This window comes from Dendrobates tinctorius, unplaced genomic scaffold, assembly GCF_039654945.1.
Source record: "Dendrobates tinctorius isolate UK_male_01 unplaced genomic scaffold, ASM3965494v1 ptg000007l, whole genome shotgun sequence".
NCBI lineage: Eukaryota > Metazoa > Chordata > Amphibia > Anura > Dendrobatidae > Dendrobates > Dendrobates tinctorius.
Window position 1 is genome coordinate 55,482,272 of NW_027361675.1, and position 23,842 is coordinate 55,506,113.

Below are 23,842 nucleotides of genomic sequence, written 5' to 3' on the forward strand. Positions count from 1 at the left end.
TCCAAGCGATGCTACAGATCGCTTGGAAAACGCTAGCATTCTGCAAGCTAATTATGCTTGCAAATCGCTAGTTTTTCCACTGGAAAATCGCGGGAATTTAAAATGCGATTTTCCCGCGGAATGGAATTCCGGAATTCTCGCGGTAACTTCCACGAGAGTTCCGCTCCGTGTGCACATAGCCTTACAGTTGAGTTAGGAGATACATTATCAGTGCCAATGGGGATAGTCAATAATTTAACACAAGAAAATGGCCAATAAAATAAGCAGATTTTTGCACAACATGCAGTGTTGTGACTGTAGGTATTTTTACACCAACACTACTATCGTCCTAAAAACTGGGCAGAACCTAGTGAGATGGATGAGGCCATAAAGTTATTATAAAAGAGCAGTGAAAATTATAGTAGACATCTTCTTCAGTTATAGCTAGCAGAAGCTTCTTATTCTGACACACTAACAGTTTGATAGATGTGACAAACTTAATAATGAATCTTTACTTGTAGAGTTGAGCGACTTTTGGTTTTTTAGGGTCGAGTTTCGTTTCGTGAAACCCGACTTTTCCAAAAGTCGGGTCGAGCAAGATCGGCCGATTATAGGGAAAAGTCGGGGTCGTCCCGAAACACGAAACCCAATGTAAGTCAATGGGGAATAAAAGTCGGCAGTGAGAGGAGGACAGGAAACACACCTACAGTGCTCATTTGAATGCCAAAAGCATCAATTCTTCTTACTTAAGCTTGTCAACCTTAATTAACTTCATAATACAAGTTACGCACTGAAAAATGGGGGTTATTTGGCTAAAGTTGTGGGGGGGTAGGGATGGCTCCAGGTTTTCATGTGCCCTGGGCGAAAGAGCGCCCCTTTAACACATACCACAACTCATCATGCTCCGATATGGCAGAGAAATAGCGGTACAGTACAATGAAAAATACTTCACTTTTTACATCTCATGACAAGGCCCATCTATTTCTCCATACAGAATCATTGGTCCCATCTAATGTTTGAAACAGTATATGATAAGCTCCACATAATGCTACAGTATATGTTGGTCCCCATGGATGAAGCTCCACTGTCTTATGGGCCCACATAATGCTCCAAACATAATGGGCCCCATTTCTAATGCTCTAGTGTATAATGGGCCCTGTAAATGCTGCTCCAGTGTCTGATGTCCACCTTTGGAATGTTCCAGTGTATGGTGGGCCCCATCTATCATTCTCCAGAGTATAGTGCGCCCCAAAAATTGCTGTCCCAACATTGAAAACAATCAAATAAGTCTCCTCGCTAGGGAATCCCTGTACTAGTCTGGACTCCTCGTCGTCCCCATCTTCCATCTCACTGCACAGTATTTCAACCTTGCAAGTGCTGTGATCCTGAGCAAGCAGGGGGGGCCCACTCGTTGGCGACGGCACGGGCACAGGGCCCCTGATAGTACGGTGGTGTGTCTGATGGCGGGTGGGCCGAACCTGCACTTTCATCTGCAGCTTCCTCTTTGTCATCATGTAAGATGGAGCTGTATATGGGAAGGGTAACCTGAGTTTCATGAGGGTCAGATTCAGGCCGTGTAGCATGCGAGGGGAATGTAGTGGTCTGGGTCAATGTACCAGCAGATTCATCGAGCAGTGGCTGGGCATCAGTGCACTTGTGTCGCCCCCAGGAGTACGGTCGCCACAGTGGCATTACCTTCCTCCTAGGGAGTGTGATGTCATGCTTGGGAGCAACGAAGGATCTCTCTAGCAGGTTAACTGATTGGGCGGCGTTATTCCCACGAGTCATGACCCTCCAAACAGCGTTCATGAAGGCAAAGTGTTTGTTTTACGTGGGCAGTATGGTTGCAAAGCTGAACCTTAAAGGAATGTCCAGAAGGGTACCACCAGGAGTGGAGCCTACGGTTAAATTCGACTCCACCTGGGAAACCTCAACCATGCCAGCTACAAAAAAGATGCACACATTGCAAGCTTAATTCTGTTAACGAACGAGACTCCGTCATGCCCTGTGGTCCGAGTCCGGCTTACTAGAGGGACACGTGAGGCTCTGGCACATGAGATTGGCCAATAACTGGTGTGTCATGCCCTTACATGTCCGTGGCTGCATGTGCGCTACACTGAAAAGGCCAGCGTTTGTCGCTTACAGGTGCAGATAACCCGCTGAACAACGTTAGTGATGGGGATCACTGATTACAATTATTACCCACGAACGATGACTTCCCAGTAAGTGCAGGTCAACCGCAGTTCCGGAATTAGGCCTAACCGTCATTCCTGAAAAAATGAAAAACTTACGTGTGCAAACCACAGGTGCTGTAGCTTGCTTAACAGCTCGCCAGCCGTTCTCAGGCCCAGTATGGATTACACGTGATTGCACAAAGGTGAGAAAGGGTACCGTATCCCCGGATAACATGTATGGATAGCGTACACATTCAAAATATATGTCAATACATCAGGAGGCAGGCTCAGACGGTGTTAGGCCCAGTATGGCTTGCACGTGATTGCACAAAGGTGAGAAAGGGTACCGTATCCCCGGATAACATGTATGGATAGCGTACACATTCTAAATATATCTCTATACATCAGGAGGCAGGCTCAGACGGTGTTAGGCCCAGTATGGCTTGCACGTGATTGCACAAAGGTGAGAAAGGGTACCGTATCCCCGGATAACATGTATGGATAGCGTACACATTCAAAATATATGTCTATACATCAGGAGGCAGGCTCAGACGGTGTTAGGCCCAGTATGGCTTGCACGTGATTGCACAAAGGTGAGAAAGGGTACCGTATCCCCGGATAACATGTATGGATAGCGTACACATTCAAAATATATGTCTATAAATCAGGAGGCAGGCTCAGACGGTGTTAGGCCCAGTATGGCTTGCACGTGATTGCACAAAGGTGAGAAAGGGTACCGTATCCCTGGATAACATGTATGGATAGCGTACACATTCAAAATATATGTCTATACATCAGGAGGCAGGCTCAGACGGTGTTAGGCCCAGTATGGATTGCACGTGATTGCACAAAGGTGAGAAAGGGTACCGTATCCCCGGATAACATGTATGGATAGCGTACACATTCAAAATATGTCTATACATCAGGAGGCAGGCTCAGACGGTGTTAGGCCCAGTATGGATTGCACGTGATTGCACAAAGGTGAGAAAGGGTACCGTATCCCCGGATAACATGTATGGATAGCGTACACATTCAAAATATATGTCTATACATCAGGAGGCAGGCTCAGACGGTGTCAGGCACAGTATGGATTTGACGGCCCAGACTACACAGCGGAGGAGCAGGGAGAAGTAAAGATTGCAAATGCTGGGGCCCTGCCCAAGCAAGGGGGGGCCCACTCGTGGGCGTCGGTACTGGCACTGGGCCCCTCATAGTACGGCGGTGTGTCTGACGGCGGGTGTGCACCACCACCGTCAGAGATACTTGATTGCACTATGCAGGACCCTGTGCCAGTGCTCGCGCCCAAGAGTCGGCCTACCCACCTGTCCAGGGCAACGGCACTCGCACGGTGTCGTGCGCTAGGTGGTGACCCCGGCCATGGGGGGGAGGCAGCACAGTTAGGGAGTTTTAGAAAGTGGCATATGTTGATGTTGGACATTCAGCTGATGCAAAAGGCGAAATAGTTCAAGTCCCAGGAAGAGGTGGACCAAAGCAAGCCATTTTTCTGTCACCCTATGTGTCATCAGGGGAAGGTGGGACAAAATCCTTGGAAACCCATGCATGGTTCATTTTAATGAAGGTTAGATCATCCACATTTTGGGTTGACGGACGGCTCCTTTTTTCTGTCAGGATTAGAGTTGAGCGATACCGTCCGATACTTCAAAGTATCGGATCGGAATGGATAGGCCGATCTTTAAAAAAAGTATCGGTATCGCCGATTCCGATACCGGAAGTCCCATTCAAGTCTATGGGACTTCCGGTATCGGAATAAGAAAAACCCTGTTTTTGCCTTGTACAGCCTCTCTGGGGTCTGTACGGGCCTTTCGGGGGGCTGTGCCGGCCTGCCAGGGGGTCTGTGCAGGCTCCGGTGGTCTGTGCCGGCCTGCCGGGGGGCTGTGCCGGCCTGCCGGTGGTCTGTGCAGGCTCCGGTGGTCTGTGCCGGCCTGCCGGGGGGCTGTGCCGGCCTGCCGGTGGTCTGTGCAGGCTCCGGTGGTCTGTGCCGGCCTGCCGGGGGGCTGTGCCGGCCTGCCGGTGGTCTGTGCAGGCTCCGGTGGTCTGTGCCGGCCTGCCGGGGGGCTGTGCCGGCCTGCCGGTGGTCTGTGCAGGCTCCGGGGGGGCTGTGCCGGCCTGCCGGGGGGTCTATGCAGGCTCCGGTGGTCTGTGCCGGCCTGCCGGTGGTCTGTGCAGGCTCCGGTGGTCTGTGCCGGCCTGCTGGGGGGCTGTGCCGGCCTGCCGGTGGTCTGTGCAGGCTCCGGGGGGCTGTGCCGGCCTGCCGGGGGGCTGTGCCGGCCTGCCGGTGGTCTGTGCAGGCTTCGGGGGTCTGTGCAGGCATCGTCCGATGGGACTACAAGTCCCATCGGGCGATGCCTGCTACCATGACAGTGATTGACACATTAGCCAATGATGGGACAGTAGTAGTCCCATCATCCGACTAATGTGTTGAATGTAAAAAAAAAAAAAAAAAAAAAAAAAATTACATGCTACATACATACAACATGCATACTACATACATGCTACATTCATACTACATAAATACTACATACATACTACATATATACTACATGCATGCTACATACATACAACATGCATACTACATACATGCTACATTCATACTACATAAATACTACATGCAACATACATACTACATACATACTACATGCATGCTACATACATACCACATACATACTACATACATACTACATACATACCACATACATACTACATACATACTACATGCATGCTACATGCATGCTACATGCTACATACATAACACATACATACTACATGCATGCTACATACATACTACATGCTACATACATACCACATACATACTACATATATACTACATGCATGCTACATACATACTGCATGCTACATGCATGCTACATACATACTACATACATACTACATGCTACATACATACTACATATATACTACATGCATGCTACATACATACTGCATGCTACATGCATGCTACATACATACTACATACATACTACATGCTACATACATACCACATATATACTACATACATACTACATACAATACATTCATACAATACATACATAGACATACAATACATATAACATAGAGTAACATACTTACCAATACTTGTCACATTGTTTCCCGAAGCCATTGTCTTTTCCGGAATAAATATTAACATAACAAACCACAAAAATACTCACCCACGATCCGAAACAGTCCACGAGTGTGTCCCACGACGATCTTGGGTAGAGAACTGCAGCATCAGATGATGCTGCCGTTCTCTACGGGCTGCAGGAATCCAATGACGGAAGGTAGGTATCCTTCCGCACTGTATTCCTCCGCCACTTAAAAAAAAAAAAAGTCCCTAGTCTCACTTTATGCCATTGCTGTGTGGGAATTTCCCATGTGCAGGGTGGAGTTCCACCTTGTTGCAATGTCGATAATGAGGCGGTGGTTGGGAAGGTGGAGCAATCGCTGCAGCTTCTGCATACGAACAGAGTGTACAGGCGACCGGCGGATGTGCGCGCACAGTCTTCGCACCTTCTGGAGCAGGGCTGTTAACTCCGGATAATTTTTGAGGAAGCACTGCACCACCAGGTTCAAGGTGTGAGCCAAGCAAGGTATGTGGCTGAGTTCTGAAAGGGCTATGGCTGCCACAAAATTACGGCCGTTATCATTAACTACCTTGCCTGCCTCAAGATGTACACTGCCCAGCCATGACTCAGTTTGTCGCTTCAAGTACTCGGCCAGCACCTCGGCGGTGTGTCTGTCGCCCAAACACATCATCTGCAACACAGCCTGCTGACGCTTTCCACTAGCTGCTCGATAGGGGGACACCTCGTGTGCAACAGTGGCAGCTGCAGATGGAGTGCTCGTACGACTGCGCTCTGTGGACGAGCTTTCGCTTCTGGAGGAGGAGGAGGAGGAGGGTCGAACGCCTACAGCCATCTGTTTCCTATACCGTGGGCTAGGCAGCACTGTCCCACCACCGCTGTCCCCTGTGGGCCCTGCATCCACCACATTAACCCAGTGCGCAGTGATGGACACGTAACGGCCCTGGCCATGCCGACTGGACCATGCATCAGTTGTGAGGTGCACCTTTCCACTCACTGACTGCTTGAGTGCATGGACAATGCGGTCTTTTACATGATGGTGGAGGGCTGGGATGGCTTTGCGAGAGAAGAAGTGGCGACTGGGTAGGTCATAGCGTGGTACTGCATAGGCATTGAGTTCGCAGAAAGCTGCGCTTTCCACCAACCGATAGGGCATCATCTCAAACGAGATTAGTTTGACAATGTGGGCGTTCAAACCCAGTGTACGCGGATGAGAGACTGAGTACTTTCTTGACCTACTCATAGTGTCTGGGAGGGTGAGCTGGACTTGAGAGCTGCATATGGTGGAAGTAGCGGTGGACAGGGCGGACTGAGAGAGGGTTGATGATGGTGATGGAGTTGGTGTTCTTTCTGATGGCCTAGATTCAGTATTTCGTTGATATAACAGTGGGATTCCCTGACTGCTGTGGCCTTGCAACGACACCTCAACATTTGTTGCTGTGCTAACCGGTGGGCTTACAGTGGGGGAAACAATGTAGCGTTGCTGACTACCTTCTTTGTGATCAGTTGCACATGTGGCACTTGAGGTTTGGTGTTGTGTCCACGCTTGCAAGTGCATGCTGGTTAAATGTCTAAGCATGCAACTGGTATTCAAATTTTTCAGATTTTTCCCTCGGGTAAAGGTCTTTGCGCACTTCTTACAGATAACCTTGGCCTGATCATGAGGAAATGAAAAAAGCATATATAGAATGGGAGGAATAGGGCTAAGTGACAGCACATGTGAAAAAGACTTGGGTATACTAATAGATCACAGACTGAATATGAGTCAACAGTGTGATGCAGCAGCAAAAAAGGCAAATGCAATTCTAGGATGTATTAACAGAAGCATACAGTCTAGATCACGTGAAGTAATTATTTCCCTCTACTCCTCTTTGGTCAGACCTCATCTGGAATATTGTGTCCAATTTTGGGCACCACATTTTAAAAAAGACATCAACAAACTGGAGCAAGTTCAGAAAAGAGCGACCAGAATGGTGACCGGTCTGCAAACCCTGTCTTATGAGGAAAGGTTGCAGGATTTGGGAATGTTTAGTTTGCAAAAGAGAAGACTGAGAGGAGACTTAATAGCTGTCTACAAATATCTAAAGGGCTGTCACATTGTAGAAGGATCAACTTTATTCTCATTTGCACAAGGAAAGACTAGAAGCAATGGGATGAAGCTGAATGGGAGGAGACACAGATTAGATATTAGAAAAAACTTTTTGACAGTCAGAGTGATCAATGAGTGGAACAGGCTGCCACGAGAAGTGGTGAGTTCTCCTTCAATGGAAGTCTTCAAACAGAGGCTGGACAGACATCTAACTGGGATGATTTAGCGAATCCTGCTTTGAGCAGGGGGTTGGACCAGATGGCCCAGGAGGTCCCTTCCAACTCTACGATTCTATGATTCTATGATTCTATGATTTTGTTCAAAAAAGTGCCACACTGCACTCTTCCTACATTGGCAGACATTTTGCGGCCTAGCACGCTGTGATCTTTTGACCCTCTGGACAAGCTGTCCAGCAACTCTTTTGATTTTTGGAACCTGTCTTTGGAGTGCTCCGGGCCTGCTAGATAACAGCTGTTGCGATGTCGATGTCTGCTGTGGATGCTCCTCATCTGAGCTATTGGAAGCAGCACCCTCTTCCCCCAATGGATGCCAATCTGGGTCAACAACTGGGTCATCCATCACCTCCTCTTCAATGTCATGTGCACCTTCCTCTGTGTCACCGTGTATGGTGGTATATTGTGCGGGAAGGTGCACCTGAGTCTCATCAGGGTCAGAATCTGGCTCTGTACACTGCGAGGACAATGTAGTGCTCTGAGTGAATGTACCAGCAGAATCATCTATCAGCGGCTGTGCATCAGTGCACTCCATGTCAGATTCATCTTGGCCTGAGTAATTCACCATTTCACTTGATAATCCAGGCATGGTATGTGAAAACAGCTCCATGGAGTAATCAGTAGGTATGGCCTGCGTCATCCTTCAATCTTGGTTGGGGTGAAGGACACAAGGAAAGGTGTGGTTCATGAACATGAGCCTCCATTAACGACTCAGTGCTTTTACTTTTTACAACTTCAGAAGAGGAGGCGATAGAGCTGGAGGCTGAGTCAGCAATGTAAGACAAAACTTTTTACTGATGCTCTGGCTTTAAAAGCTGTTTGCCAACTCCTAGAAAACTAAGCCTTCAAAGCCTTATGGAGCCAGACGATGACGCAGGCTCAACACCTCCTGCATTCGGTCCTATTTTGCTCTTGCCACTACCATCAGATCCACCACCAACACCATCATTACCAGCTGCCAACCCCCGCCCAATTCCACGGCCTCTTCCACCAGCCTTCCTCATTTTTGGTAGAAATGTAGACAAAATCCAACAAACTATATAGTAATGTAAAATAAGGTACAAGGTGTCTATAGGACAGGGGAGATTTTGAATTTCTGCACACACTTGTGGACACTGGACACTTATGGATTGTGTGAGGCCCACTGAATATCACAGCGCTATGTCACAGGCTCGATGGCACAGGTGTGAAAAAAGTGACTACAGGATAAGGGAGATTTTGAATTTCTGCACACACTAGTGGACACTGGACACTTTTGGATTGTGTGAGGCCCACTGAATATCAGAGCGCTATGTCACAGGCTCGATGGCACAGGTGTGAAAAAAGTGACTACAGGATAAGGGAGATTTTGAATTTCTGCACACACTAGTGGACACTGGACACTTTTGGATTGTGTGAGGCCCACTGAATATCAGAGCGCTATGTCACAGGCTCGATGGCACAGGTGTGAAAAAAGTGACTACAGGATAAGGGAGATTTTGAATTTCTGCACACACTAGTGGACACTGGACACTTTTGGATTGTGTGAGGCCCACTGAATATCAGAGCGCTCTGTCACAGGATCGATGGCACAGGTGTGAAAAAAGTGACTACAGGATCACAGAGATTTTGAATTTCTGCACACACTAGTTGACATTGGACACTTTTGGATTGTATGAGGCCCACTGAATATCAGAGCGCTATGTCACAGGCTCGATGGCACAGGTGTGAAAAAAGTGACTACAGGATAAGGGAGATTTTGAATTTCTGCACACACTAGTGGACACTGGACACTTTTGGATTGTGTGAGGCCCACTGAATATCAGAGCGCTATGTCACAGGCTCGATGGCACAGGTGTGAAAAAAGTGACTACAGGATAAGGGAGATTTTGAATTTCTGCACACACTAGTGGACACTGAACACTTTTGGATTGTGTGAGGCCCACTGAATATCAGAGCGCTATGTCACAGGCTCGATGGCACAGGTGTGAAAAAAGTGACTACAGGATAAGGGAGATTTTGAATTTCTGCACACACTAGTGGACACTGGACACTTTTGGATTGTGTGAGGCCCACTGAATATCAGAGCGCTATGTCACAGGCTCGATGGCACAGGTGTGAAAAAAGTGACTACAGGATCACAGAGATTTTGAATTTCTGCACACACTAGTGGACACTGGACACTTTTGGATTGTGTGAGGCCCACTGAATATCAGAGCGCTATGTCACAGGCTCGATGGCACAGGTGTGAAAAAAGTGACTACAGGATAAGGGAGATTTTGAATTTCTGCACACACTAGTGGACACTGGACACTTTTGGATTGTGTGAGGCCCACTGAATATCAGAGCGCTATGTCACAGGCTCGATGGCACAGGTGTGAAAAAAGTGACTACAGGATAAGGGAGATTTTGAATTTCTGCACACACTAGTGGACACTTTTGGATTGTGTGAGGCCCACTGAATATCAGAGCGCTATGTCACAGGCAGGAATTGGCTAGTGTATCACAAACTACAAGGTGTATGTAGAATTGGGCAGAATAGGAATCTTCCTAGAGTGTAGGTCTGTAAGAACGGAACAAGTCCTCCACTTATCCTTCCACAGTGACACACAGATAGCTTCACTGTGGCCGTGATAACAGCTGTTACACGGTACTGAGAGGAGCGTGCACGTACACGGCTGTCCGGTGTACGTAAAATTGTCAAGCTCCGTGTTTTTTAAGTATACGGACTGACACACGCTGTCTTTCTATAGTTTTGAATGTGATCAAACAGCAAATATATTTAACTGTTTGAAAGCTAGACAAAACTAGTAGGTGCAGGTCTGTAAGAACGGAACATGTCCTCGACTTATTCTCACAGAGTGACACACAGATAGCTTCACTGTGGCTGTGATAACAGCCGTTACACAGTACTGTGTGAGGAGCGTACACTGCTGTATGGTGTGAAAAAATGCACGCTCAGTACCTCAGCAGGACAAAAATAAAATTGGGATTGCTTTTAAAAAAGCAGTTTGCAGAGCAGTGGGTAAGCAGCAATGCAGCTGTCAGGAAGCCTTAGAAGGCAGCCTAACAACCAACACCGCTGATCCACCACAATATAGCCTCCCCTTGCACTGCACACACAGTGACTGGTGTGTTGTACAGGCAAAATCGCTAGCAGCAGAAGCAGTTTTTTTTTCTTCTTCCCTGCCTAACTCTCTCCCTACAGAATCAGCAGCAGCAACCTCTCCCTATGCTAAGATCGGCAGAAGTAAGATGGCGGTCGGCGTGCACGCCCTTTTATAACCCCTGTGACGCCCACCAAAGCAAGCCAATCACTTGCATGCCCTTCTGAAAGATGGTGGTGACCCCTGCCTATGTCATCACGTTGCCCACAGTGTCCGTGGATCCTGATTGGCTGAAAAAGAGCGCAAAACAAACTTTTGAAACGCGACTTTGGCGCGTAAGTCGCCGACCTCGTGGCCGACCTCATCCTAGGGTCGGGTTTCGTTTCATGAAACCCGACTTTGCCAAAAGTCGGTGACTTTTGAAATTTTTCGACCCGTTTCGCTCAACTCTATTTACTTGTAATTGCATGTGGCGCATCTTACTCTAGCGGACTATTCTTAAAAAAATGCCAGTTTTTAGAAATCCTTCCCAGAGTCCTTTTATTCTGGCACAAATTCAAATATGAAAAACAGTATAACTTCAGGGTAAGACTGATGAATTCGGGAACCATACTGATATTTGGGGTTCCAAGGTAGAGGATATTTAATAGGGTACAAGGTCAAGTTCGAGGTTCAGGGAAGACAGCTGATCTGTCAAACAGCTTTGTCTCCCTGGCCATATGTTCCACTTTTCAGGGTAGAGATGTTGGATTCAGGGTAGAGGTCCAGGATCCATCACTGGATTCAGAAATACAATTGGGTGCAAAATTCAGGCTCAGATACATGGCAAGCATTGAAGCATAGGTAGCAAGGTTCAGTATAGTGTGAAGTTTATGGTAAAGTATTTAGCAGTGGATTCAGGAAAACATAATGATAAATGAATATACAGACTTAGCCCCGAGAAGGCACCACAGCAAACAAGAGGTCTAAGGTCAGAAAAGAGCTGATTCTTTTGTTCCTTACTGACTGGTGAGAAGGGTTATACATTACAGCCTGTGTTACAATCCAGAGCTACATTCAGAATTATGGCGGTTCCAAGGCTTCGTCAGTACAGTATCATTTTTGGGGGTACTATGTTTTCATAGTGCTTACTATTATGATTCACATTCTTGGAAGTCTTTACAGTCAGGTACAGTTGTCTGCTACATGGAAGAAAATACCTACAAGTTCATTACAGGATTTAAGTTAATCTTTTAGTGATGGGTTTAAAAGAGTACAAAATAAATTAATATTTTTACAATCAATGTTTACAATCAATTTTTTTAATGAAACAATGTAAAAAATGCTGAAAAGTAAATTAAACTGTAGTAAAAGGATTCAACATTTTTTTTTTCAAATTTATGACACATTTGACCCAACACTACTTATCACCTCTAGTATATAGATAAAAAAAAGATGTTGGCTATTTACATGCTGTTTAACCCCTTCATGACCGGAGCTTTTTTCATTTTTGCATTTTCAATTTTTGCTCCCCTTTTTCTCAGTCATAACTTTATTTTTCCTTCAATATGGCCTTGTGAGGGCTTGTTTTTTTGCGGGACGAGTTGTACTTTTGAATGACACCATTGGTTTTACCATGCCGTGGTGCAGATACGATCTTTTGATCACCTATTATTACATTTTAGTGCATTGTTGCGGCGACCAAAAAACGTAATTCTGGCGTTTTGACTTTTTTCTCACTATGCCATCTAGCAATCAGGTTTATCCGTTTTTTATTGATCGGGCGATTCTGAACCCGTCAATACCAAATATGTGTATGTTAGATTTTTTATTGTTTTGTTTTGAATGGGACAAAAGGAGGTAATTTGAATTTTTATATTTTTTAGTTTTCTTTATATTTTTAAAAACTTTTTTTTACTTTTGTCATGCTTCAATAGTCTACATAGAAGACTAGAAGCTGCCACATCCCGATCAGCTCTGCTACATACAGGTGATGATCACATCACCTCTATGTAGTAGAATTGCTCACTTGCAGCGACAACCATTGAGGTCCCCAGGAGACCTCTGATTTTCATGCCTATGAACCGGTGACCCACGATCACGTGAAGGGGGTCACTGGTGGGTGGATTTCTGGCCCGATGGCTGGAAGCGAGAGTTAAATGCCGCTGTCAGCATTTGACAGTGGCATTTAGCGGGTTAATAGCCACGGGTGGATTACGATTCCACCTGCGGCTATTCCGGGCACATGTCAGCTGTTCAAAACAGGGGAGGAGGGGAGGGAGTCTGATGTCGGCGTAATATTACACCTGACGACAGAAAGGGGTTAAAAAATAATTTAGTGCAGCGTTAGCCTAAATTTTTTTTGGGACTTTTTTATAATGCATATTGCAGGTATTTCTACAGCTTTAGTACTGAAGATAGTTACTGGATACCTTTTTGTATTGTAGAATTATGAACTGTATAATATAGTTGTCACAGGTTTACCGTGACAGAAGGGAGCCAGAAGACTGCACTGTCTGATTTCTCATACTCCTCTACTGATTAGAAGCACTGCACCCTCATAATAAACAGTGCAGGTTTCTGCTAGCAGTGCAGGGGTAAATCTGTTCAGTTGAGAGCTCCTGGAAACTTTCCTGCTTTATTGCTCTTAGCTGTTCAGTGTTGGCTACTCCTCTCTGTTATATATACTTGCCTCTGGCAAGCAAGCATTGCCAGAGTTAGTTTGATACTCCCTGATTCTGGAGCTGAAGGTGTTGTTTGTTTGAGGAGGCATTTTGGAGTGCTGTTCAGAAGACTTTTGCGTGATGATTTTTCTATGTGCATATGCTCATTTTTTCATATTTGTTTTTTCCTTACTTTACTTCCCAATATTCCACTCTGTTATTTCTGAGTGCATATTTGTGTGATTGGTATTTCCATTTATCCCTGTACATCTTTCCTTGTTAGTCTGGTTTGTATATTCTTATACACTACAACTCCCCACATCCTTGGGAAGGATGGGGACAGATAAGGGCTGATTCAGGAGCTCAGTAAGGCACGTGGCTACGGGGTCTTCACAATCAGACGTAATCCAGGGATCAGGGATAGCTAGAGCTCTTCTAGTTTTAGGGATAGGGAAGTGCCATGAAAATAGTTTTTTAAATGTCTTATGTATCTTGTATGATATATTTGTTGCTTGTATTATCTATGACTATTCATTATTTCCCAGGTTTGAAGCTATTATGCTTTAATCCATGTGTTGTATCATAGGCATTGGCAAAGCAAGTTCCTGATATGCTGGCTGAAGAGATCAAAAAGTATTTTATATTTTCCTGTATATGGTCTTTTGGAGGATGGTTGGACTGTAATGAAAGAACTTTATTTAGCAACTGGTGGAGACGAACATTCAGGAGCTATACAACATTCCCTACAGAAGGAGAAGTAATTATATCTTATAACAGTATCCAATATCATGTTTCTATAAATATCTTTTTAGGAATTGTTAATAGCTATTTTGTAATTAAATAGTTTCCTATATTATAATTGTTACTTTATAAATGACACATATAACAATGTTAAACTATGACATTTATATTCAAAGGCGAGTACCTGCACCTATATGTAGATGTGCATTGAACGATGAAGGCATTGTAAGAGTTAATTTTCCATCTTCCCCAGCAGACATGCATCATCTTCTAGAAGAGACAATACAACTTGGCACTGGTTTTCTTTTGGCAAGGAGTGATCATGTTGAAATGATGTGCCTGCGAATAAGTGTCAGGACCTGTCATCACTACTCAGAAGTATAAATATTTAATCCAAATCGAATGTTTGTTGCTGACAATCCGTATTCATTTTTGCTGCAGGTCTGGGACTATCACATTGACACTGATACGAGACATTTTGTCAGATGGCATGACACACTTTCCTCTTACTCCGTTAGTCATGGGCAAAGTGTTTCCTCCGAGGCGTTTGTTCACACAGTGCACAGTGAGGTAAAAATGTGCTATCCTTCTTTCTTATTCTGTGATTATAAGGAACGTACTAATCACTGTCCTGGTTTTAAACAAGCCCTGTTTTCAATCAGCATTCTCTGCTATTCTTTAAAGTAATTTACAAGTTTTTAGATAAAAATCCTAAACAAAGTAAGATAAAATAATAATAGGGTGAATTGGAGAATACATTTACTATACAGATACATTGAAACCCAGGAGGGAGATTTAGAAAGCAAAAAGCAAAAACGGCAACATGATTGGATGCTGGACTACATGTTTTAAGGTTAACTAGTCCTCTAATGATGATTTCCTGCTGATAAAACAGTGATTTTTCATAAAACTACACTAAGTAGCTGAGTAAGTGATACATCATTTGTCTTTTCAAAATGATGCCCTCAGATTAGGTGGCAAAAACCTTGTGACAGATTCCCTTTGAAAAGGTATCACATGCCATCTATATGCAGTGAACCTGTTTGCCTTTATATGAGATTGGAGGTATACAGAGTTACACATACATATACTGTATATATTAGAGATTTGCAGATTAGTTTGCACAACTCCAGTCCATGGGCCAGGTCTGTGCTCTCTGGCCATAGACAAGAACTTCACGAATTTCCTTACCCTTCAGGATCCCTTATGATTAGTTGGACTGGCGAGATGTCACCCATGTGCCGCTTGCCTCAAAAATGAGTGAAGTTGATACCAAAAAGTTCTATTTTGGTCTGATCTGACCACATGACCTTCTCTTATGGCTCCTCTGGATCATCCAGATGGTCACTGGCGAAATTCAAACGGGCCTGGATATGTGCTGGCGTGACCTTGTGTGTCCTTCATGATTTGAATCCATGTCGGTGTAGTGTGTTAATAACGGTAAAGTTTGAGACTGTGGTCCCAGCCTCATGGGCATCTCAGGAAGAGGGCAAAATTTTAACAGCGAGTTAGGCAGGTTCTTCACTTCTCATAAGCTTAACAATGCTTTTATAACCTGTGTGCCTGGAGAATTTCTTTAACATTTTATTCATCCTTGTGCATTTCACTTTACATTTCTTTTCATTACAGCAACTCTTATACCTTTCAAGCTTGTTCATTACTTCTGGTTGCCCGGTTTTATTTGCTGGCGATGCAGGATGTGGCAAATCAAGTCTCAGTCAGGAGCTTGTCAATTCTCTATGTTTGGGTGATGTTGCAGAGATGTCTGAGCTAAAAATTCCAATTAACAGGTACAATAGGACACTCTAAAAATGATTTCTTGCATCTGTTTGAAAAAGAAAAACCATACTCCATGTGTAGAAGACTAGGGGTGCAAACTATTTTTACCCATATCTATTATTGTATTTCCTACACAGTTATATATAAGTTAAGGAACCAGATCCAACCAGATGTTCCATAGCATAGGAATAATGCCAACATGTATTGTTCTCAATTATATACATTACTGAATATAATGGAACAAATAATCAACAGAACAACATGTATTATTATTATAATACGAAGTCCTCATCTGTGTCATGTGTCCGATGAAACGCTAAGAACTAAGGTGGTCTAACATCGCCATTGAATCCTGTTATATATTGGTTCTATTCGTCTGTAATAAAATTATTCAACTATTAGATGGAATTCTCAGTGTAGAGTGATGCTCTGCTTTTATTGAAAAGGCACTCATGCATGGAGGAGTTTCATGCAAGATGGCAATAAGTTAAAGAATAGGACATCTTTGTGGCCAAGCCACTTTGTCATGTGCTCAATGGAAATCAAATATCATATTTTGAAAACTTACATATTGAGGATTGGACTCTATTTACACCTTCTGATGGGTAGGGAATTGTGTTATTTTGCCAGGTGAACAAAAATTCAGTTAAAGCTATTGGGAGCAGGTCTGGCTTTGTGTATCTGTCTTATGATATTATGATTGCACGTCATGTTACTAATAAAAGGGATGCCAGTGGCGATGGTGGCCTAGGCTTGCTTGCGAGATACCACACTACGTGCTTAAAGCAATAAAAAGGCAACTGCTATGTTCCCATATGACTCGAAAGTTTTATTACCATAAAGGAGTATTTGGCGTTTTTGGGCACATTATGACAATATTACTTGATCACCCTGACACTGTGTAAGACAGAAAGAGAGGGACATAAGCAAAATACACATAATAAAGTAATACACAATGGTGAGGAGATAAATGACCCCAACAGGCACTTTAGAAAATAAAGTCCATTCTCTGGTGAACAGTCACTTTTATTAATACAAGGTTATAAACGGTTTCTGCTCTATTTTCTCTTTCTTGACAAACATGGTAAATGACTACTGTCCAGCAAGAAATATTGCTTTGAGCGCAAAGACTAAATAAACCAATGGAAAGGAACAGGGACTAAAAGCCAAAGAGGGTAAACACAGTCACTAGTATGATGAAAAAACCCTGTGATTAGCTACTAGGTCAGAACTGGTGCTTTTTTTTGTACCACAGTCCTTCATGGCTTAACGTGGGCACAGGAGAGCCTCTTTGTCTGCTCCTCAATAAGTCCTCTTCTGACTGCCTCAGCTTCTGGTGTGTTCCATTTCAGCAACTGTCAAGGGGATTTATCGCTTTCTCTCTAGTTGATGTAGAAAGAGGAACTACCTGAATGGTTGGGGATGATGTAGTAGTGTGCTGATGGCTAATGTCTGCAGAACCAGGACCCTCTGGTGATGGTTGACCATGCCATTTCACATTCTGAGGTGCCACAATATTCTGGGGCTTCACATGCCAATCATCCGAAGGCAGGATCTGGTTGGGAAAAAAATCAAAGTGGATATCATATCTATCATAAATTTGAAAAAAAAAAAAAATACTCCAATTACTAAAGTGAGCTAGGCCTACTATAGACAGTAAGTATTTAAAAATAAAAATAACATCTGATTTTGGGGTAGAATTTGACTACCATTGTTCCAGAGCATTGAAAGCCTACACAATTTTTATGGCTCAGCCTACTATCTGAGATCTTTAAAAGTGTTCCGAGACTTTTCAGTCTATGGAATCTGCTGATACACACAGCCCATGTACAACATATTTGTTTCAATGACAAATGTGTAATCTTTATTTTGTACAAGGACATTTTGAGTTATTACAGTTGGATCCCCTGTTCAGGGCTTTCATCGAATATGTCAGGGCAGAGTTCAACTCCAAAGACAGCCCATTTACTTTGTCACTGTGTAAAGCTTTTTTCCTCCATGATGGAGCGGTCGGAGAAATAAACACTAGATGCTAGGCTCCTCCGTAGATTACAGCAGATGACTATCGATTTCAGTTGTTAGTAGATGTGATCAGCATCTACAAAAAAAGACAAACCTTTAATATTAAGTTGAAATAATGTGGCTGATACCACAAGATGTGTACAAGAAATAAAGGTTCATCAGACATGAGTTGAATAAGAATAGAAAATTGCACTTATTTTAAAGCTATGTTTATACTTCTGAAGCATTAACTCTATCCACAAGATTTATTTATTTTTATTTTACTCATTTATATAGCTCCATTAATTCCACAGCGCTTTACAGACATTATTGGCACTGTCCGCGATGTGGCTCACAATCTAAGTTTCCTCCCTATCTGTATGTCTTTGGAATGTGGGAGGAAACCGGAGAACCCTGAGGAAACCCACGCAAACACAGGGAGAACATACAAACTCCTTGCAGATGTTGTCCTTGGTGGGATTTGAACCCATGAGCCATCGTGCTGTCCTAAAGTTGGAGATAACTTGTTGATTGGTGAAGATTTAACTTCTGGGAACTTTACTGATTGGTAGAACGAGGCCCTTATGCCATCCTTAGAATGTAGTGGCAATACACATACTTGACCACCCTTCCATTCATATCCTGTGGGGCTTGTGGGTTCTGTGCTTCACTTTTTCTGGCACCCCTATAGAGAATGAATGGATCAGCGGGCATTCATTTTGAGGATTAATATTCTCCATTGTGCCAATTGGTGTAGTCCCAGTGGTCAGACTCCTACCGATCAATAATTTATCAGTTTTAATACACAACCCCTTTAATGCTTCTTTTATGACATCTGAACATTAAAATAGGAAGACTTGAACCTTCAATTTAGGATGATCCAGAAAAGTCTGTAAATCATGCAAATGTACCTTCAGGAATGATAGACTGCTGATAATTGCTGGCTTATTAGGCATTATTGTAAATGCAGACAGTACATATTCTACATTGCATATTTATTTTCTAGTTCTACAGATCCTCAAAGATTATGGGGATGTTTAAAAGACCGATTAGAATGGCGACATGGCGCATTGCATACACCAGCAGGAAACAAGAAATTGTTATGTTTGCTTGATGACCTCAACCTTGCTAAGGTGATTACTTTATACTCAAGAGGCTAGACTAGGCAGCCTATTATTGCAAATTAGTTTGGAAGACCTGTCTTGCTGTGGCGAATCAAAAGCACATTTTATAAATGTGGTGCTTGCAAGGTTAAACATTGTGCACAACAGAAGTACAAACGGTGACTTAAGGCTAAGTGCATTGGAATGCATTCATTGCAGAACATTGGGATCTTTAGCTTGAATGTCACCGTGGAAAACAAGTGCTGTTCATTATTATCTTGTGAGAACCGCCCACTTGTTAAAGACCATGAAAATTCAGACAAAATAAAAAGGCCCATATTTCCAGAACAGTATGGCAGATTTTGTTTCTTAAAGAAGAACGTAATACTCAGAGGAGCAGTGGGAATAAAATGAAAATAAAAACTGTCCACTTTTGATCTGGTGACAGGATCTCTTTTAAGGCTATGTGAACACGTTGCGGATTCCGCTGCGGGTTTTTCCGCAAGGAAACGCAGGTAAAACCGCAGGTAAAGTGACCTGCGGTTTTACTGCATTTTGGTCTGCGGTTTTGCCCTGCGGTTTCACACCTCTACTATGTTAAAGGTGTGAAACCGCTGCAAAAACCGCCCAAACAATTGACATGCTGTGGTTTATAGACCACAGCGAAACCGCGCAGAAAAAAACGCAGCGTGAGCACAGCGTTTTCGAAAATCCATAGGCTTTCATTGTACTGTACCATGTTAGCGGAACTGCTGCGTTTCCGCAGGGCCAAAACCGCTGTGGAAACGCAGCAGAATCCGCATTGTGTGCACATAGCCTAAGCCTCAATCAGATATCCATTTTTTTTGAGTGATAAAAAATGTGATAATTTTTTTAAATGTTTTGAGTCAGATTTTCCTGACTGATTTTGGTTAGTGTGTCAATTCTTAGTATTAGGGGTTCACCCAGTAATTTTCTCAAGTGAAAGTTATATCAAATACCCTTTTAACTATATCATATAGAAATCTTTAAATGGAAAGCATTTTAATTACAAAGAAAATTACTCGATTTAAAGAACATCAGAAAATGGTAAAATGAATATGAGCCTAATTCATTATCATAAATTAATTCCCTAATATACTTGTTACTGGATCTGTGAGCATGAATGAGAGCAAGACAAAGAATGACACCTACACTTTCCATAGTCTCCTAGTCCTGTTAGTAGAGGGTAGTCCGTATACTGCAATGCCCTGATGCTCTCTCCAATGACTGAATTATGCGGATGGTGTTGGGAGTGCAGCTACAACAATTTGTACTGAATGCTATGTCTATACAGTTCTGTAGTATGAATTGTGTACTATGTTCCCATATATCAGTTGCTGTGTCGTCTGTGATTGGCACAACTGATGACAAGTTTGTATACTTTGGGCACCTACTCATCAAGGATCAGAGACTTGAGGGCAATGCATATGTGAGAATGCCACATTCTTTTCTATTTCCTAAATAAAGTGATCTGTGCAATACATGCCTTGTAGTACAACCATGCCCCACTACTGATTGGCAGCTTTTTGCCCATGCACATTGTGCACAGAAAGCTGCCAATCAGTGGTGTGGGCCGTGGGATTATACAGAGCTCAGTAAAACTGCAGCACTGTCATGCTGCAGATATGCAGGTAACTGCAAAGTCCACTAGATGGCAATAAAGTAGAAGGATAGTAACAAGTCTGAAAAAGCAGATCTGCAGTACTGCAGCAAAGCTACCACCAGGTGGCAGCAGAATAGTCAAGCAAGCCAAGTCAAAACCTAGACCGTCACGCAGTACCAAGGGAAAAAGCACGCACAGAGTCAGTGGAGAGCCAAAGGGTCAATACCAGACAAAAGGCAGAGTACCAGGGACAAGACGCAACCTCAAGTCAGAGTCTAAACTGAGTCAATCAAGAAACACTAAGACGGGATGGGCAGAGAGGGAGAAACAGACACGGGCAAGGTCAGAATGCGCTGGAAGACAAATCAAGGTACTACCAAAGTCAAATACTCACGTCGTAGGCAGAAAATATAACTGATATCGTCTGCAGGATGCAGCAGGAAGAAATAGCAAACCTGAACCCAAAATGGGGCCAGGCAAAGTTAACCCTTGACATGATCAGACCGGGAAAAGGGCAGACAGGAGTCAAAACCTGTATAGAACAACCACTGTGTTGGAGACTTGTAAGAAAAACCGGGATGGCTCGATTTAAAAAAGCCTTTATTTCTATCAATTGGCAAATATAAACAATGTGCAAGACATAAAAAAATGCCTATGTGGCACACCAGTTCATTAAAATCAATTATAAATATGCATGGGAACTGTCAATTCATTTGCATAAATGATTAAATAATTTCTGATATAATATATATATGCAATATATGTCATAAATACTATATCGAAAAAATAATAAATAAAAATATATGTAGTGAAATTTATATAATTGTTAACAGTGCAAAAATTTAAATACCCCAGTCTATCACAAAAAATTAATTAAATAACCAATATAATGCACAATCTTAATATTGATAAATTTTAAATAAAAAACTATTTAATATATATAAATAATTGCAAATATATTCAATGTACTATAAAAAGTGCCAATATCTTTTATATTAAAAAACCAAAAGTGCATAAAAATATAACTCCACTGAGCATGGATGTGTGGCTCCGCTGTGGAATGTGATAGTGAACCAACTGCACAGAAAACAATATAGATGTATATTACATACCAATGGTATAGTGTCAGCCCCGTGTGGTGGTGCCAGGCACTCCCTGATGCGCGTTTCACAACCAGCGTCCTTCGTCAGGGAGGTGACATACTTCCAAAATGACCCGGTTTAAATAAGGATACATCAGGTGAAAGATAATGACCGGACAATAGACGGTGCATGCGCAGCGGGGCAACCCAGAAACCCATGAAACAGAGCAGCGTCATGTGATCTGACGCATCAGTGAAAAAAACCCCGCGCGTCATACACATAGAGACGCCCACTGTCATGGCTCCCGGAGCACACACCGCGCATGCGTGCGTGTCCGATCTTGATGTAAACCGCTACAGTTACTAAGTGAACATGACCCTAAATGGTGTTAACGCCCACAACCTGGCCGCATTAGTATTAGTAACAAGTTGAGACATCATAAATAAAACGTGCACGTGATAATTTAAAGTGCAACAACACCATATATCAAGTAACTCAAATAAAGTAAAATCAAGAAACAGTGAGTGAAAGTTTATTATACTGAAAGTAATAAAATAAATTTAAAAACCTGGACTGGATTATGACAAGCATCAAGTAAAGTGAGTGATAGATGATTGGAATCAGGGTCTCTGCCCCTAGATCATGCTGCTTTCATATGGAGAAACAGATTCCCTTTAAAGCATAAGTAATTGAAGCATCACATTATAAACTTGTAAAGAAGTTTGTGCCTTCGTAGGCCTGTGATCCTGGTTATCAGCCAGCGTGTGAGTTTGTTCGGCAGCTGCTTGACCAGAGGAGAATATTTGATCCCACCGCAATGAAATGGAAAACCATAGAAGGCATAATATACCTGGCAACATGGAACACTGCAAAAGTTAACAGTTCTCCAGGGCTAAGACGTCTTCTCAGACACTTCTGTTCGTTTTACTGCAAGTACCCAAGGTTTGTAATGTCAATGTAACTTTTTTATTATTAAATTCAGTACTCTATGTAATTATGATAATGTACATTAATTTCTATTGATCTTTTATTTGTGTCAGATGCTTTGTTCATTTGTACACATTGATGTAGATGGTGAGTTGGATTCACAAATGGTTTTCATGATAACAATGTGCCTGACAAAAACTTTGAAAGTGATGTGTTGTTACTGGAATCTTCTTGTTGTAGTTTATCCTTCAAGTCATCGTATCAGGTCTAAAAGTAGCATTTTTGCAATTTAGAAGAAATCACGTCACTATGCCTTTCTTCACCTTGCTTTTTTCGGGCTAAGCCCTTTGCACCCCTTCTTTGCCTCCTCCATGCCCCATTTCCCAGTCCATGAATGAGCATTTTGACTTGGCTGGCATCTGATGATGGATGATTCTATCATTGCGCACAGGAAGCATACAGTAACTGCTTTACAGTGTCTATTTTTTACAAGATGTTTAAGGAAGAATTGGTAAATATGCTTCAAAGAGGTTGGCTGCTTTATATGCAAACTTTGGAACATCCAATAAACTAAAATAATTGTGCTGTGAAAGTACAAGCAGCTTCATATCACACTTCCCAGTAAAGGCCCATCGATGTACTGTGGAAACAATGAACTCAGCTATCTTTGTCTTTATATAATGACAGATGAGAGCAGTCATAATTAATCAACTAGCCAACTTCTTGTGCTGCACATCTCTAAAAAACAAAGAATAGCTACAGCTTTAAAAACAGAAACAATTACCTTGAGCGTATAATAAAAAGTTTTCTCCCCCCCAAAAAATTTCTTATGGTAGGTCTCTTTTAATTTATTATAGTGTTCAAGTCTCTTATCTCTCTTACTCAACATATATCTGACCATATGAGCAAGTGTTTTATCTCTGTTCATTAAAGGGAGTCTGTCACCCCCAAAATGACATTTAAACTGTCTAAACATTTATATAGGGGACCTGTTTAAATAATTCTAGGCAAGTATTGTAAACTTTAGTGTTTCAGATCACCAAACAAACTTATTACTAGACAAAGATAACACACGTCAACACACAAAATGCAATTTTTAAATGAAAGTCTTTATTATTGAAGGAAAAATAAATCCAAACCTACAGAGCCCTGCGTGAAAAGTGATTGCCACCTTTTTAAAACATAAATTAACTGTGGTTTATCACTTCTTTGGGATGTTGAGTTTAAATTCCCTAGCTACGCGCAGGTCTGATTATTGCCACACCTGTTCTTAATCAAGAAATC

General features: G+C 42.8%; 1 protein-coding gene across 1 annotated transcript in view; it reads left to right on the plus strand.

Moving 5' to 3' along the window:
• LOC141086031 (uncharacterized) overlaps positions 1–23,842 on the plus strand; it is a 971,752-nt gene that overhangs the window by 385,026 nt on the left and 562,884 nt on the right. Inside the window, exons 54-58 of the mRNA XM_073571764.1 lie at positions 13,888–14,058; positions 14,484–14,612; positions 15,672–15,832; positions 18,829–18,955; positions 22,368–22,573. Coding sequence (XP_073427865.1) covers positions 13,888–14,058; positions 14,484–14,612; positions 15,672–15,832; positions 18,829–18,955; positions 22,368–22,573 — 794 coding nt within the window. The remainder of the gene's footprint in view (positions 1–13,887; positions 14,059–14,483; positions 14,613–15,671; positions 15,833–18,828; positions 18,956–22,367; positions 22,574–23,842) is intronic.